At 49.0% G+C, this 16,418-nt stretch overlaps 2 protein-coding genes across 8 annotated transcripts in view; one reads left to right on the top strand and one right to left on the bottom strand.

Moving 5' to 3' along the window:
* Ppp1r3f (protein phosphatase 1 regulatory subunit 3F) overlaps positions 1–16,418 on the bottom strand; it is a 35,621-nt gene that overhangs the window by 12,842 nt on the left and 6,361 nt on the right. The window contains exon 1 of one of the 3 annotated variants that reach the window (NM_001401176.1): positions 1,950–3,016. The exons of 1 other annotated variant lie outside the window; for it this stretch is intronic. In NM_001401176.1, coding sequence (NP_001388105.1) covers positions 1,950–2,950 — 1,001 coding nt within the window. In that variant the 5' untranslated portion in view covers positions 2,951–3,016. One more of the 3 variants, XM_039100560.2, reaches the window with a different exon arrangement.
* Positions 3,065–16,418, top strand: part of Foxp3 (forkhead box P3) — a 20,802-nt gene continuing 7,448 nt past the window's right edge. The window contains exons 1-7 of one of the 5 annotated variants that reach the window (XM_063280055.1): positions 3,066–3,146; positions 6,382–6,417; positions 6,601–8,677; positions 14,569–14,650; positions 15,172–15,402; positions 15,896–16,000; positions 16,099–16,237. In XM_063280055.1, the coding sequence (XP_063136125.1) occupies positions 15,193–15,402; positions 15,896–16,000; positions 16,099–16,237 (454 nt within the window). In that variant the 5' untranslated portion in view covers positions 3,066–3,146; positions 6,382–6,417; positions 6,601–8,677; positions 14,569–14,650; positions 15,172–15,192. Of the gene's footprint in view, positions 3,147–6,381; positions 6,418–6,600; positions 15,403–15,895; positions 16,001–16,098; positions 16,238–16,418 lie in introns of those variants that run through there. The other 4 variants (XM_039099794.2, XM_063280056.1, XM_063280054.1 and 1 more) reach the window with 4 other exon arrangements.

The raw sequence follows: 16,418 nt of genomic DNA, 5'->3' as shown, positions 1-16,418 counted from the left end.
AATAAAACCTGAAGCATACATAACAGGTACAAGGGGACAAAGGGAAGAACTAAGAGCACCAACAGTGAAACGTGGGATTTGTTTTTAAAGTAGCAGCCCTAACACTGCGTCCCTGCTTGCTATTTACTACCTGAGTGACTCTGAGCAAGCTGGAGCACCTCTCCAAGCTCCCCATTTCCCATTAACTAGGACTCACTCTAGCGCCTGCAACCAACAGCACATTCAGCTGGCCTCAAGAGGAGAATGTCCCTACCACTCCTACAGGAGAGCAGGAAATGCTGACCACCAGACCTTTTACGGCTACAATTATGCCTCAGTTACCTTGCCTACGGGTGCTGCGTCCAATTCAACCACACAATGGGAAAACCATTCCTCTCTGAGAAATGAGAAAACTGAGACAAGACCAGACAACAAAGCTGAGTTTGGGAAAGGAATACATACAAAGACTATGCGTGAGCATCTAAACATTAACGATCATTGACACCACTATAGCACAAGGTTTATGGCACAACTCTGAACTAGGCTCAACATAGTGCTTTTACTCATCCTGTGCAGCACTTCCATAATTGCCTGTTTTACAGAAGAGGATAGTTACTGACAGCATGATGCGGTTAAGAATTGGATACGGTCACACTAGAAAGTGGCAGGCTTGGGGTTTGAACCCAGGTAATCTAATAGGAGAATCCAAGTTCTTAATGCTTCAAGGTCCATCCACTAAGAGCTAAACCTTTCAGAACTACTCACAGTCTAAGCCCTAAGCACAACCAGCAGGTCCCATAGCACCCTGCTCCATCATGCAGCTTCCAAGGGCCAAAAGAGCAACCTCCCACTCCCATTTCTCATAGGAACAGGAAGATGTATGCACTTCGGAGGGAATCTAACTGACCCCGGGCATCAAGCCTGGCTGTTGCCCTTGACAAACTTATAGCCCTGGTAAAGACCTAGAAAAGCATTATTTCAGTCTCCTGGGTTATAAATGGTCTTTCTCCCAGCCCCTCAAGTTTATAAGAGGTGTGCAAATTTTAAAAAGAGAGATGAGCTTCAAGTCCACTTCTCATCTGTTCCAGCCTCCGCCAAAACTAATGTTTTATGTGAGAATATAGCCTCACTCCTTAAACTCCGCAGGAGGCCTCTCTGACCACCAGAGGAACAGTAAAAAGGTGTGCACAGACTTCAAGACCAGAAATGGTTGTAACTAAAAAGCCAAGTACCACCACTTCCTCAACCAGCTTCTCTACCTCTGTAACTCTGGCTTCCTGCTGGGTCAGATAGGAATCAGATTCCACTCCCCACACCGGGACCCTTAGTCCACACCATCGCACCCGCATGTTCTCTCCACTCCAGCACACTGGCTGACATTCACACCGAATCCATAACCAGGTCAGGACCTCGGAACTTGCTGTTCCCACTACCTACATCTTCCTTCCATGTATGCGCACCACTGCTCCGTACCCCTCTGGACTCAAGTTTAAATGCCACCTCAGAAAGCGTCCTACCTGGTCCAAATTCTACCAACTCGCTCTTCCATAACTCTTCCTTATCACCGTCTGGGACTCTTCACGAGAGCTCACCCTCAACACGTCTACAGCAGCCACTCCCTCCAGAGCCTTACAGTATTTTCCTCTCAGCACTAACCTTAGCCCTATTTATCTTATCTGCTTGTTTGCTTTTGCATTCTGTTTCCCAGAGGAGCCTTGCGGGATGGTTGGGGACAGGGAAGGTGTCTGTCTTGTTCAGGGCCTTATAGTGGAACTCACTAAATGGATGATACCCCAGTATTTAAAACAGTGCCTAGCACATGTTTGGTCTCCACTACTCTTTGACCGACTGCACCCTCCTGCCTGTTCTGGAGAGCAGGCCTGGGGGAGGGGGGACTTCTGGGATGGGAGGCTTGTCCTCCATTCTACATCCAGCCCTGTGTTGGTGGAGGTGGCGCTGGCAGACATTACCTGCGCCTCACCGGCTTCATGCAGCTCTTCAGCTGCCTGGCCTCAGCCTCCACAGGACCCTGGCACTCAGGCTGTGGCTCCAGCTGCTGCAGCTGCTGCTGCTGGGGCAGCCCTTCAGCATCAGTGGGTGTGGGAGCGGGTGCGATCCGGAGCAGGACAGTGTAGTTGCGGCCATGGTTGTTGGCCCAGAAAGTGCCCTCGGGGGTCTCATAGCGCACCACGAAGTCAAGGCGCGCCCCATCGCCCGCACCCTCAGCAAAGGGCAGCTGGAAGGCAAAGCGGTCAGTGCGGCCACCGTCGTCGGGTGAGGAGGCAGACACCTGGCCAGGGCCCAGGCCTAGACCCGGATCCAGGAGGGGATCTCCTGCTCCTGTTCCTCCCACTCCTGCCCCAGGCGGGCTGCGTGGGACATAGCGCGCTGGGTGGTCGCAGAAGGTAGCCCAGCCGTCGTGTGAGGCCCGCACGTGCACCGCCTTCTCGAAGGAGCGGTTCAGCACGCGCACCAACCCGCGCACTACTGGCGGGCGCCCCCCAGGCACCCACACCCCGGAACCCCCGGGAACCGCTCCAGGAGGCGGCAGCAGCGCCTCCAACTCCACCATCACGCGCCCCAACCGCTCCAGACGGCCCGGCGCGGGCGGCAACGAAAATGTGGGCACCAGATAAAACCCCCCGCCAGCGGGAACGGGGCACAGCGGAGAGGGATCGGGAAAAGCCTCCTCTTCCTCCTCCCCTTCATCCCCATCCTCGCCATCATCATCCTCATCAGCCCCGCCACCGCCGCCATCTTGCCCGGTCGCCGCCGCCATCTTGCCCGCCCCGGGCCCGCCCCACGGCCGGTAGCGGCGTAGCTGCGCCAGAGGCAGCCCCAGGGCCTCGTCAGCGAACAGCACCCTCCGCGGGGCCACCGCCGCCTCAGTTGAGGCGCGGGGCTCTCCCGCAACCGGCGACGGGGGCGCGGGATGCCGCAGCGGTGGCTCCACAGGGGCCGTGCGCGCCATATCGGCGGCGGCGGCGGCGGCGGCGGCGGCGGCACCGACGGCACCGGCGGTGGGACCGGCGGGGGCAGGGCCTGAAAAGGCGGGCAGCCAATGAAAACGCCAGGACGGGGGGGTGGGGCTCCAGTGGAGCGTAGGCGGTGAGATAAAGACAGGTACAGCCAACAACCAATGGACAGCCACGCGGGAGTGACGTAAGGTGACTGACAAGCAGGAGAAGCTAGCAACCAATGAAGACGCCCGAGCGTGGGCGGTGTGGGAGGCGGGATGATCACGGAATCAATGGAGAGGCCTGAGTGGGGTTAATGCGGGACCGAAGATGTAGCTAGCAGAAGTATGACAGTTAGTAGGAAAGTCTGAGTACGAGCGGCACGGTGGGCAGTGGGAAGATGAAATGGCTACAGGCGATGGGGGCAGCGGGGAGCGAACCCAGAGGTCCAAAAACTGGGAGATCCGCAGGTTGTGTAGGCGGTGAGACGTAAGAAAGATAAAAAGAACAGCCAATGGAGAACTGCACGCGAATGATGTAGAGACAGAGTGACGATAATGGTTGCAACGAGCCAATGGGGAGTCCTGTGAGCGCACACTATGGCTTCAAGAGGCGGTAACAGGGTGGATCTAGCCAATACAGAGACTGAACAGAGTCTGGAAGGCAGTGTGTGAGCAGACACGGAGGCGGGGCTGTAGCGGGGGTGGGGGGAGCACTAGGGCATGTGAGGAGTGAAGGTGGGAGTGAGAAAGAGATGGAGAGCCAGGGTGAAGGCTGTGATATCTCAAGGGACAGTGCCAGTATAGGATTAACCAAAGCCGAAGCTAGACAAATGTAGCCAAAAGGATACTGTGGAGGCAAGATAGGAAAGCAAGCCCAAAGATGGTAGTGTAGGTGCTGCGAAGGAAAGCATGAGTAGCCAATAAATAGGTTAAAGTAGAAGAAGGTGCATAGGCTGAGCCTAAGCCTGAGTGATTGAGCACAGAATCAAAATTCAGTCAAACAATAAGATCGGGCCTTTGGGGGGATGGATTGACCTTTCCCTATTCTTCCATGACTCCCCATGGCCCCACGAATTCCCAGAGTCCCTAAAAACCCAGACTGCGCGGTTGTTGTGAGACCAAAGCAAAACAGTTCTCCTATCAGTTACTGGGTGTGTCCCGTCGGCCCCACACCACCACACACACCTCCCAGCCTTTTCGTGGCCAGTGTAACTAGCCAAGAACATTCTTGACTGTCCCTTAAAGTCCCGAGTTGAGCATTGAGATTCTTCAGGACTTGGCACCACTGCATGAATCGATCACAAAATAGAAAATAGAACCCTTTTTTGAAGAACTAGCTTTTTCTAACTCACACTTAGCACACATTTACTCTGACAGTATGTCATCACCAGTTGATCAGCTAATGTAAGTTCAAATCAGAGTCCTCCCCTTCTTGCTCATTTTGACACTTTTCACCCCACAGTGGCTTTCTTTCTCCCCCCTCCCTACCTCCTCTGATCAGAGTGCTGTCCCATCTATCTCTTTCATCTAGTGAATTCTTTTCATTCCTCATCTAAGGTCGCACCTCCTGTGGGAATGGCATAGATTTTGTCAGCATGTTCATTCACACATTCCCCACTCCTGTTTATTAACTTATTAGGACTTACTGACTGCTAAATGCCAGGTTCAGGGAAGGTTCTTATCTAACCCTCATAACCCCCCCTAACAGGAAGGCCATCCCTTGGCCCCCATAGTCTCTCTTCTCCTCCTGTCTGTGTCCGGGTCACGAAAGGAATATGTCCAGCTACAAGTAGCAGAATAATGAAGATTTAAACAATGTAGAACTTTAGAACTTTTTTCTCTCATCCGAAAGGTCAAGGCAGCAAGTAAATGATCGCAGGACTCCATCCTATCTGCCCATTTTAGGTACTAACTGTGCCCTGGTCTTGCCTCGGAGTCTCATTCTTCAGCAAATCCTGTAGGTTATCTATCCAAAGCATTTCCCAAGCAGGATATGGTGACGTATGCCTGTAATCCCAGCACTTGAGAAGCTAAGGCAGGAGGATCACTGAATTCAAAGCCTAGACTACAAGTGTGGCCTTGTCTAAAAAATAAAAATGGTTAGGAACAGCTCAGCAGTAAAAACCACTTCCTAACAAGTGCACGGGCCCCATCTCTAGCACCATTTTTTAAAATCCGAAATCCACCTTTTCACTACCACTCCATCAACAGGACCAGCACCAGTACCCTAGACTATACTACAGTAGTCTCCCCCTGGTTAGTCTCCATCCCATGTCCCTACCCCCTATTCCATACTCAGCACTCTAAAAGATCCTCTTAAGTCCTGACAGTAATGTCTCCTCTGCTCCCAACACTCCCCTGGCTTCTTCTACACTTAGTGGAAAAGCCAAACCTTCACCATGTCATAAAAGGCACAAGCCAACTGGTCCCTCTCTGACCTTACCTCCTGTTCCTCTCCTTTCCACTCACTTCAACCACACCAGACTCCTTGTTGATCCTGCACAAATCCAGTACCCTCACCTCAGGACATTCACATTGACCCACCATCCCACCCAGCTCTGCAGAATCCCCATGGCTCTCTTCCTCACCTTTGTCAAAGATCCCTTTCCCTGGGACCTTCCTCCTGACCTGTTAAATCCTGCCCATTCATCATCAACTACACCCACGCCCGTCCTCTTCCCCAGAAACCTATGTGAGCCAATATAGTAACGGTGTAGAGCAGATGCCATCCTCTGACAAGCTGACCCCTAGCGTCCACACTGCAAAGACCCTGGATTTACACATCAGTAACCTCAACACTCCCACACCCAAGGCCGCATACACTCAAGTAGCTTCCCAGAAATCTGTGTCACTTACCACTCATTCACTTATCCTGCCACCTCTCTGACCAAGCTTTGTCACAGAGTGGCAGGAAGACGGTAACAAGGATATAAAGAAGGATGCAGACCCTGAGAAAATGAGAACCTACTCCAAAACGAGACAGGTGCCAGGACAGGGGACTAGAACTGTCTCCATGGCATAGAAGATACAGAGATTGGTTGGGCCCAAGTGTCCGGAGAGCAAGGATCATTAACTACAGCCAGCTGCCCAAGACTCCCTGTTAGGTGCGCTCTTCACCCCTCCCCTACCCCTCCCACACACAACCACAACTGTTAAGCTCCTAGGATCCCTGCAGACCTCCAAAGTAAGAGGACCTCATCCCACCTCCGTCCCTCCCTCCCTCTCAACCCAGTACCTCCCCCAGCTTCCAGCCACCTCACAGGCCATGTTTGGTCTTAGATGTGTCCCACCAACTTAGAAGCCCCAGCCAGTGAAAGTTTTGCTTTGAGCTAATGGTAGGAAGGGTTGAGGGTTTTTTAATTGTTGTTGTTGTTGGCTGGTATTTTTAGTTTTTTTTTTCTATTCACCTTTTCACTTTGCTTTCCCCTCTTGTCTTTATAAAGCCAGGCTATCAGTTCCAGTCTTGTCTTTCCAAAAAGGTGAGTTAAGATGAGGAAAGTCACTGTCTTTTGTGTGTGTGTGGGGGAGGCAGTTGGGGGGCTCAGAAGATAGGGGAGAAGGGGAGAAAGTGCCAAATGAGGGAAAGAACAGAGGAGTATGGGTATTGTCCACCAGGTTAGCATCATGTAAATAAAAATTTATTTCTACTTTCTCTTCCTCAGGCCTGAAGCCAGGCTTACAAAGATGCTGCGGTGGCCATGCATTTGATACCTGGAACTCTTAGCTCTGCAGGATGCCAGGACACAGTTGGATACCTGGAACCCTTAAGTCTGCAGGATACCAGGACACCAAAGGCTGGAACCCTTAGCCTTGCCCTGTCAGAAAAAAAAAATCTGTGGAGACTGGTCTGTGTTAAGTAGTGCTTGCAGGGAGCAGGTCTTTGCCAAATCGAGGAAATGCAGCTGCCAAGTCTTGAATGCAAACCTTAAAACCTCACAAACATCAAGCTGCAGAAGAGTCTCCAAGTCCTAGAACTTCCCTGACATCGAATCATAGAAATTAAAACCCAACACTGTTGGCTTCTGGAAAACTGGTCACTTCAGAGTCCTGTGCTAAGGACCCTGGGATCTTGAGCAGGCTGCACCTCCATTTGACCCATCGGTCTAATATAACACAGTCATGATGAGATGGACTTCAAAGGGTGAGAACTGAACACAACTGTTTGTGAGAAGTGTTCGGCTCTGTGTCTGGAATGTGGAAAATTCTAGATAAATGTTGGCTACCAAAATTATTATGGCTGTTTAAAATCCTAAACCTTTGCAAACTGGAGCTTTTCTTCTCTTTTGTTCTTTGTGGATTATTTTTTTTTCTTTTTTCTTTTTCTTTTTTCTTTTTTTCGGAGCTGGGGACCGAACCCAGGGCCTTGCGGTTGCTAGGCAAGCGCTCTACCACTGAGCTAAATCCCCAACCCCGTGGATTATTTTTTTTTAACACAGAATCGGGCTATATAGCCCCAGGCAGCCTTACAACTCTTGATTCTTTTGCCTCAGTCTCTGGGGTCCTGGGATTACTGGTGTGTTCTACAATGCTGGGTGAAACTGGGGCTTTTCAGAGTAGAATGTTGCAAAGTTTAGAATCATCAGGCTTTGGTTATATTGTTTCTGACAGGACAAGGACCCTGGGCTGATTATGTATGGTTGTTTTATTAGTAACCAACAGCCGTGTGCATGTCGAGCAGTGAGCTGCACACCATCCTTTCTTCCCCTAGGCCTTCTTGGAGATGCTGGCTATATTAACATGGGGCCGGCCGTTAGGGCTGTTCCCAGGTGGGTGGCTGCTGGGTCAGAGTGCGCAAGCACAAACATAATGTGGAGATACTTGCCTTCTCACTCAGAGACTCTCAGCAGATTCTGGGAGCCAGCAATTCTGAGACTCTTTGATTCTGTGAATTTGTGGTGGAAGTACAGCCCACTTTTTTCTCCATGAATTGCCTTCCATGCCTTTTGCTTTCTATGGAAAGAAAGCTACGGGAGTGTCTAGACCTCCTGAGCCTTGACAACATGAATGGCGGTGATCATGTTAACGCTCCCTAGGGAAGCACCGAGGCTTGGAGCAGAATGAAGCCTCTGGAGACCAAGCACTATCCCATGTCACCCTTGGCTGCTTCTCATTCACATGTCAGGCTTCAGATCCCTTCTTCTGTTCAACCCAGCAATCCTCAAATATCTCCCGCACAGAATGGTGTCTCTACCTGCCTCGGAATGCCTTTGTGATTTGACTTATTTTCCCTCAGTTTTTTTTCTAACTCTACACACTTTTGTTTAAGAAATTGTGGTTTCTCATGAGCCCTGTTATCTCATTGATACCTTTTACCTCTGTGGTGAGGGGAAGAAATCATATTTTCAGATGACTTGTAAAGGGCAAAGAAAAAACCCAAAATTTCAAAATTTCCGTTTAAGTCTCATAAGAAAAGAATAAACAAAGCGAGAGAGCGAAGAAAAAAAAACTACGAGAACCCCCCCACCCTGCGATTATCAGCACACACACACTCATAAAAAAAAATGGATTATTAGAAGAGAGAGGTCTGCGGCTTCCACACCGTGGTTTTTTCTTCTCGGTATAAAAGCAAAGTTGTTTTTGATAATGTGGCAGTTTCCCACAAGCCAGGCTGATCCCTCTCTGTCAGTCCACTTCACTCAGGTGAGTGTCCCTGCTCTCCCCCACCAGACACAGCTCTGCTGGAGAAAGTGGCAGGGAAGGAGTGTCAGGAGCCCTCCAGTACAGCCGGACACACTGCAGGTAAGGACTTTTGAAACTAATACCACTCATCCTAAATGCCAGACAGCTGGAGCAGTTGGTCCTTAGACAGGGGCAAAAAGTACATGGATTGGTTGACATACAGATAGACAGGGTTTTTTAACATGTGTCTATCAACTGCTGGTCTCCATGACCGCCAGAGCTTTGGACAACTCAAATGTTGTCCAGCTAGAACTCGAAAGGAGAGCTGCATCTCGTGTCTTTTCCTCCTGCTGTCCTCCACTTCTCTGCCTCTTTGCCTGGCTCTGTCTTTCTCCCTTCAGTGCCCAGTCTGTCTTTCCCAGGCTCTGACTGTATTCCTGTCTATCTCTTCCAGCCTGGCCACCCACCTTCCATTTCTTTCCTCCACCTCTGACTCTTGGCTCGCCTTCCTTCAGCTGCTTTCCCACCTGCTATCCAGCACAGATATTTGTACACCACCAGCACCTACTAATGGCTCAAGAGCTCTGTTTTCCAAGAGTGAGCATCAGTTCTGTGTGTCTTAGGAGGACTGTGAGCTGTCAGGTCAGTCTTGGCATTTAACTGAACTTCTGCTTGTGTCATATAAGAACACCCTCGGTCAAGTACAGTTTAGCAAAGGACTGACTGTATGACTGTGACCAGAATCCATGTCCAAGGAGAGCAGGCAGTTCAGGATTAGGATGAGCTGGGCTATGCAGGCTTAGTGCTATGGCCTGGGATATGGTAAGTTCTCGCTGTTTGCTATAGTATTTTTAAACAAATTAGAATCATAGCTGTATATTGGGTTTGTTTCTGCTTTATTCAATCAATATCATTTTGGAGCATACTAAAAAAATGAACACGTGATCTTTTATGTCCTCACATCACCATGAATTTTGATTGCTTGAATTAAGGGCTGGGACATTCGGGTTTTTTCTGATTCCAAAGATCTACACCTGACTCTTGGATTGTGAAAATGGAGTAGCTGGGGAAAAATAAATAATAAATACAAACTTTAACAAGTTTTGGAAAAGCAATCTGCAGAGAGGGTAAAAACCTTGTCTTATTTTGTTGTTTCTATTCAAGCTAATCTTAGGAGTGTGTTGCCATTTTTAATCCTTCCCCATTATAAGGAAAACTGACATTGTTAAAGTTTGCATTTTGGTTACTTTTAATGACTATTGGCCATTTGTAGTCTGTGGGCTAGAGTTTCATGATCATGATCTTCATCCTAATAGAGTGCTCATGATTTTTCAAAATTTTCGATAGCTCTTAATTTGGAAAGGATAGTAACTTTCTATTGGTTACATGTATATGCCACACATCTCCCTGAAATTCACCATCTGTATTTTAATTTTATTCATTTACTTAGTTTATAGGCACACATGTTTTGCATGCATGTGTACCATATGTGTGCCTGGTGCTCACAGAGGCCAGAAGATGGTGTGGGATGCCATGGGACTGGAGTTACAGAGGGTTACGTGGGTGCTGGCATTTGTGTGGCTTCTTTCAAGGGTTTCATGTTTTAAAAGTCTTCTGCCACTTGAAAATAAGGTGCTACCTCCTCTGGAAGAACAGCCAAGGCTCTTACCCATGGAGCCATCTCTCCAGCCCTGTTTGTGTAGGGGTTTTGTGTGTGTGTGTGTGTGTGTGTGTGTGTGTGTGTGTGTGTGTGTGTGTGTGTGTGTGTTTTGGTTGGGTTTTTTTGTTTGTTTTTTGATTTTGGGGGTTTTTTTGTTTTTTGTTTTTTGTTTGTTTGTTTGTTTGTTTTTTGTTTGGTTTGAGACAAGTTCTCACTCTATAGCCCTGGCTGGCCTAAAACTCACTGTGTAGGCCAGGCTGACCTCACACTTACAAAGATCCATCTGTCTGCCTCTGCCTCTGGCTCCTGAGAGATGGGATAAAGCACACACGCCACTGCAACTGGCTGTCACTTGCTTTTGTCCTACTTATTGTGCTTTGTAACACACGTGTCTTTTATGTGTTTAGATTACTCTTTTCTCGTGCAGCTTTTGTCTACGGTTTTGTGTTTTAAGTCTTTTGCACTTGAAAATGAGATAAATGTTCGCCCCATGTTGGCTTCCAGTCTCCTCTATGGCTTCATTTTTTCCATTTACTGTAGAGGTCAAAAGTGTGGGTACTGGAGCCAGACTGTCTGGAACAGCCTCACCTCAAGTCATCTGTGTGAATCTTACCCAGGCACTTAACCTCTCTGTACCTCCATTTCCTCGTATGTACTGTGATGCTTATAACACTACCTACCTCAGAGGCGCTTTCTGAGGATTACATCTATTAATCATGGTAGGTGTTTAGCATAAGGCCAAACACAACAGTGATCGACATTAAAATGTATCTCTTTAGTGGATCTGGAAATTATTCTAGAGCATCTGATGACAGTGACATTTCAAGTGGGCAGAGAGGTATTGGTGGGAAAGTGGGCTATCATTCTACCCAGTCACTTTATTTTCCCCTAATTGTCTCAGAATCGTTTGTTAATTCATCCTGCACTGCTCCTCATGTTGAAATGTTGCATTCATCACAAATTCCGTTCCCTCTGTGTATAAGTCAACGCCAAGGCTTTCTCCTCTGATCTGGCCCTTAGCGTGTATTCTTCTACAGAACCCACGCTATTTTTCTGATGTTGCTTTGCAAAACAATTCAATACTAGCCATGGGTATCTCTGGCCCCTAGCAGCGTTAGTCCTCCAGACAGAGGCCGGGGATTATTTGGGTCAGTTCTCTCCTGCCTCTCATTCTTTTGTTCATTATTTCTCTGTCATTATTCCTCTAAACTGTCCTCATTGTCTCTCTGTGTGTTCTATTCCTATTCCATCTCATGTCTTTCTCGATTTCTCTATCTGTATCTCTTCTATATCTGTATTTACAAACACATTATATATATATATATATATGTATATATATATGTATATATATATATATCATCCATAAGATTTGCCCCAGACACAGGACAGAAAGACTCTGAATTTCCTCCATCCCATACTCTTTGTTCCCTAGTCTAGAAGGGCAAACTGGGCTCAGACAGGAAGGCTCCCTCCCAGGCCTCACAGAGATGTTGTGTCAGAGTTAAACTGAAGATCAGATCTCAGAATTCTCAGTGGGATCTTGACTCTGACCATCCCCCATTGCAGACCTCAGTTTACCTCTCAGTACCCAGGAGCTAACAGAACACCTGAGGTCTCATTCCCTCTTCTACCTTCTCACAAGTTGGATCCAGATTTGCAGAGGATGGTCCATAATCATGGCATGGGGCCATGCCTCACAAGCTCTGGCCTGTGTGAGGTTCTGGGCCCCATGAGTCAGAAGTCCTAGCTGACCAAAGAATACTAGTAATGATGGAGAAATATCAGTTAAGTATGAACCCTCAGAGTTCATACTGGGCTCCTTGGGACCACCATTCTGGGCCCTTCCAAAAAGCCTGGTGGTATGCTCTTTCCATGAGGGCCAGGCCAAATATCTTCCTCTTATCCCTGTCTCTGGAAAAACGTTGTTATTTCTGGACAGTTGTCCCAGGATACCAGGTCTGGAGCCATTTATCAGTCACTGACATTTGCTCAGCGTTTTTGTGTACTAACTTTGCAAGATGGCTCCTGTTTCTGTCCCAGATTAGAAAGGACAGAAAGACCCCGGCCATCCTTCATCCCACACTCTTCCCTCCCCAGTCTAGAAGGGCAAAGTGGGCTCAGAGATGGACAGGAAGGCCCTTTGTCCCAGAAGGGCAAAGCCTGGCCCTAGATCAGGACAGTAGAGCGTTTTCCAACCGTCTGCCTTAATGGAGCTCAGGAGGCGGCTGAGGACCTGCTGACACTCCAGACGGAGCCAGAGGCCTTATGGAGCTTGGAGCTTCCTGGCTTTGGGTGGTTTCCATTTCTTTGGGCTCTGGGACATCGATCCACACAGTGAGAAGGTGGAAACATATACCCTACAGAGTCGGTGTTCTTGAAATTCTGAAATCCGTTGGCTCTGATAAGTGATATTCAACGGTTCTGAGTTTCTGTTACTACAGCATTTGAAGACCCAAAGGGGTCTCACGAGGCCTGCCTAACACTCACCAAGCATCCAGCCTTGGGCCCCTCTGACATCCAAGAAAGGCAGAATCTATAGAACTTGGGTTTTGCATGGTAGCCAGATGGACGTCACCTACCACATCCGCTAGCACCCACATCACCCTACCTGGGCCTATCCGGCTACAGGATAAACTAGCCACTTCTCAGAACGAAACCTGTGGGGTGGGTTGTCTGCCCCCTTCTCTTCCTCCTTGTTGCCGATGAAGCCCAATGCATCCGGCCGCCATGACGTCAATGGCAGAAAAATCTGGCCAAGTTGGGGTTGTGACAACAGGGCCCAGATATAGACCCCGATAGGAAAACATATTCTATGTCCCAGAAACAACCTCCATACAGCTTCTAAGAAACAGTCAAAAAGGAACGCCCCAACAGACAGTGCAGGAAGCTGGCTGGCCAGCCCAGCCCTCCAGGTCCCTAGAACCACTAGACAGACCATATGCAATTCAGGTCCCTTTCCGAGAATGTAGTGATGCTTCACAGTCACACCAGTTCCAGATGTGTTTAAAGAAGGAGATTTCTTATAAGTTCTGACCAAATATACGGAGCGCTTCAAAAGTGACCATGGTCCGGCCACGTGGGCTAAGCCAGTATAATGGAAAATCCCACTCATCAAACTTGACACACATTTGCTTGGGCTACTGTAATGAAGTATCACAAATGAAGTGATGTACATAGCATAGAACTATCATGTCATAGTTCTGGAGGATATAAGACCAAGATGAAGATGGCGTCAGGGTTGATTCTTCCTATAATTCCTGCCCTTCTTTTCATTTCTGATGCTTTCCTTTGCTGCTCTTTCTTGGAGAAGCATCGCATCATGGCTGCCTGCCTTCATTCAGTCTTTCAGCTCATCGCATGACGGTTCTAGGAAGCCAGTCTCAGCCCCCACAGACCCAGACACTTCATGCTAATGTTTTAACCCATGACACACTAGTTTTAATACCTCGGTTCTTGGACTAATCTCTCTGAGCTCTGAGGAGCCCCAGACGTGATAGCAGATAAGATCCACTTGCCTTCCAAAACCGTCCATGCTTTCCCCAGGCTGTTCACAAAAGAGAGATGCCCAACCATGTAGTAGAGAAGAATGGAGAATGACATAGTCACATGCACATAAACAGCAGGGAAAACGTGCTCTATATACTTCCTAGCGAAAGATGAGGTGATATCAGCCTGAAATTGTAGTCTGTAATCCCAGTACTCAAAAGGCAGAAGCAAGGAGTTTAGGGACAGCCTAGGTATACAGTGAGTTCCAGGCTAGCCCAGGCTACATGAGACCCTATCTAAAAAGGAAAGGAGGTCCCAGGCTATGACAAGTCTATAGAATTCTGAACTTGGCTATCCCCTTAATTAAAATGAGGGTGGAATTCTATAGTCAGTTCAAGATCTGGTTCTGTCTCTGACTAGAACTATAAGATCCTGAAAAAAAAATGAAAGCCACTGTCTTAAGGGAATGTAAGGTACTCGGCTCAGCACAGGAACCTGAGTCGCCATGTAGAGCTTTGAGGAGGAAATCAGAAGACTGAAGGGCAGAGATTGAGGAGCTCCGTGGGGCCCTGGATCAAGCAACCCTGTCCATCTTTTTTTCTGGCACCTGCCATGCCAACTCCATGCCAGACAAAAGCCCAGAGAAGACAAACCCACGCTGTGGCCCTGAGCTCTGCAGTGATGAATTCTACCTGCAAGTCTCCCCTGCATCTACTGCTTACCTTTGCATCAAGCCACACCTGACTATCGCTGCAAACCGTGCTCCTCCATCCTCTCCCATCTATCTCTGGTAATGCCCACTGTCGTAGCTGCTTATGCCAAAACCCAGGTGTCATCTTGACCTTTTCTCTCATCTCCATCCAAGCTCCGGCAACTTTTCCTGACTCTGCCTTCACACGAGACTTGGAAGTCAGCCACGTTTCGGCAGCTCCTCTGCCGTTATCCAGGTTGGTAGCACCAGCGTCACTCCCCTCCACTATCTCAGCAGACTTCCCACTAGTACAGTAGCCACTCCCTGTAGCCTTCCCACTCACGGCATCCAGCTGAATCTTTTGAGTCCGCCCAAGTCACTGGAATAAAATGACAAGAAGAGAGTCCAAGACAAGCCTTGGCAGAATCAGCAAAGACTGTGAGGCCTGTGCAGAGTGCCGAGGCCCCACAAACCAACTCCCCATTGCCCCGCATCCATGACAGGACTGTGTGGTGTATGCAAGCAAGTGAGGTGCTGGACATATGCGTGTGTGGGATATATACATCAACCTGTGCTCCTGATATCAGGGAAGGTAGGGTATGTGTATGTAAGACAGGCCAGAGGTATAGTCACGGGGCCCTTTGTGGCATGTCCCAGCCAACACCTATTCTGACCAGAGGCTGGAAATGTTGAACTATCTTACACCATCTGTAAATGTTGACTTTCTTACACCATCCCTGGAATGCATGTGACTTCACTCCACTGTTGTCCTTTCAGCCTGCCTCAGACAAGAACCTGATGCCCAACCCAAGGCCAGCTAAGCCTATGGCTCCTTCCTTGGCCCCTGGCCCGTCCCCAGGAGGCTTGCCAAGCTGGAAGACTGCGCCCAAGGGCTCAGAACTCCTAGGGACCAGGGGTCCTGGGGGACCCTTCCAAGGCCGGGACCTGCGAAGTGGGGCCCACACCTCCTCTTCTTCCTTGAACCCCCTGCCACCATCACAGCTGCAGGTGAGGCCCAGGGCCCAGAATGGGGCAAGCAGGGTGGGGTACTTGAGCCTATAGGTGTCGACCTTTACTGTGGCATGTGGCAGGAGGGGGGGCTGACTGGGGCACAGGAAGTGGTTTATGGGTCCCAGGCAAGTCTATGACTTATGCAGATATTGCAGGGCCAAGAAAATCCCCACTCTCCAGGCCTCAGAGATTCTAGGCTTTCCCCACCCCTCCTAATCCTTGTCCTGATAGGAGACCTTATTATTATCCCATGGGCATAGATGGCCATGTATTCTCATTCCACTGTGACAAGAGGAATTGGTTGGGCCCAAGAAGGTAAGGTAACAGTGTTGGAACCACTTCTACCTCTTATAACTATTTGACCTTGATGAATTCAGTCTCCACGAGCCTCAGATTCCATATATGTGGGATTTAGTTAAGAGCTGAGGAATGCAACACAGAACTATGAAGATGAGGCTGGCATCTCACGGCACCTCCCTTCTCCCTCCAGCTGCCTACAGTGCCCCTAGTCATGGTGGCACCCTCTGGGGCCCGACTAGGCCCCTCACCGCACCTGCAGGCACTTCTCCAGGACAGACCACACTTTATGCATCAGGTATGGAATGTGAAGAGGCTGGGAGGAGGGAACAGACAGTGCAGCTGTGGAGCAGAGCCCCAAGCCCGGCTGAGGCATGGTCCATATGTGTTCCACAGCTCTCCACTGTAGACGCACATGGCCACACCCCTGTGCTACAAGTGCGCCCACTGGACAACCCAGCGATGATCGGCCTCCCACCGCCTACTGCTGCCACTGGAGTCTTCTCCCTCAAGGCCCGGCCTGGCCTGCCACCTGGTAATACCTTCACAGTATCTCTACGTTCTCCAATCTTTGAACATATGTAATGTAAATGGTTTCTGAATTATAGCCCTATGGAGGTCTAAAGGGGTGTTAAGAGTCATGGAAACTCCAACCTCCAAAAAATGTCAGGCTTAGAATCTTGAAGACAGAATGTAAAAAAAAAAAAATCACAAAT

Source organism: Rattus norvegicus, chromosome X, assembly GCF_036323735.1.
Source record: "Rattus norvegicus strain BN/NHsdMcwi chromosome X, GRCr8, whole genome shotgun sequence".
Lineage (NCBI taxonomy): Eukaryota > Metazoa > Chordata > Mammalia > Rodentia > Muridae > Rattus > Rattus norvegicus.
This window is presented reverse-complemented; position numbering and strand designations above follow the sequence as displayed.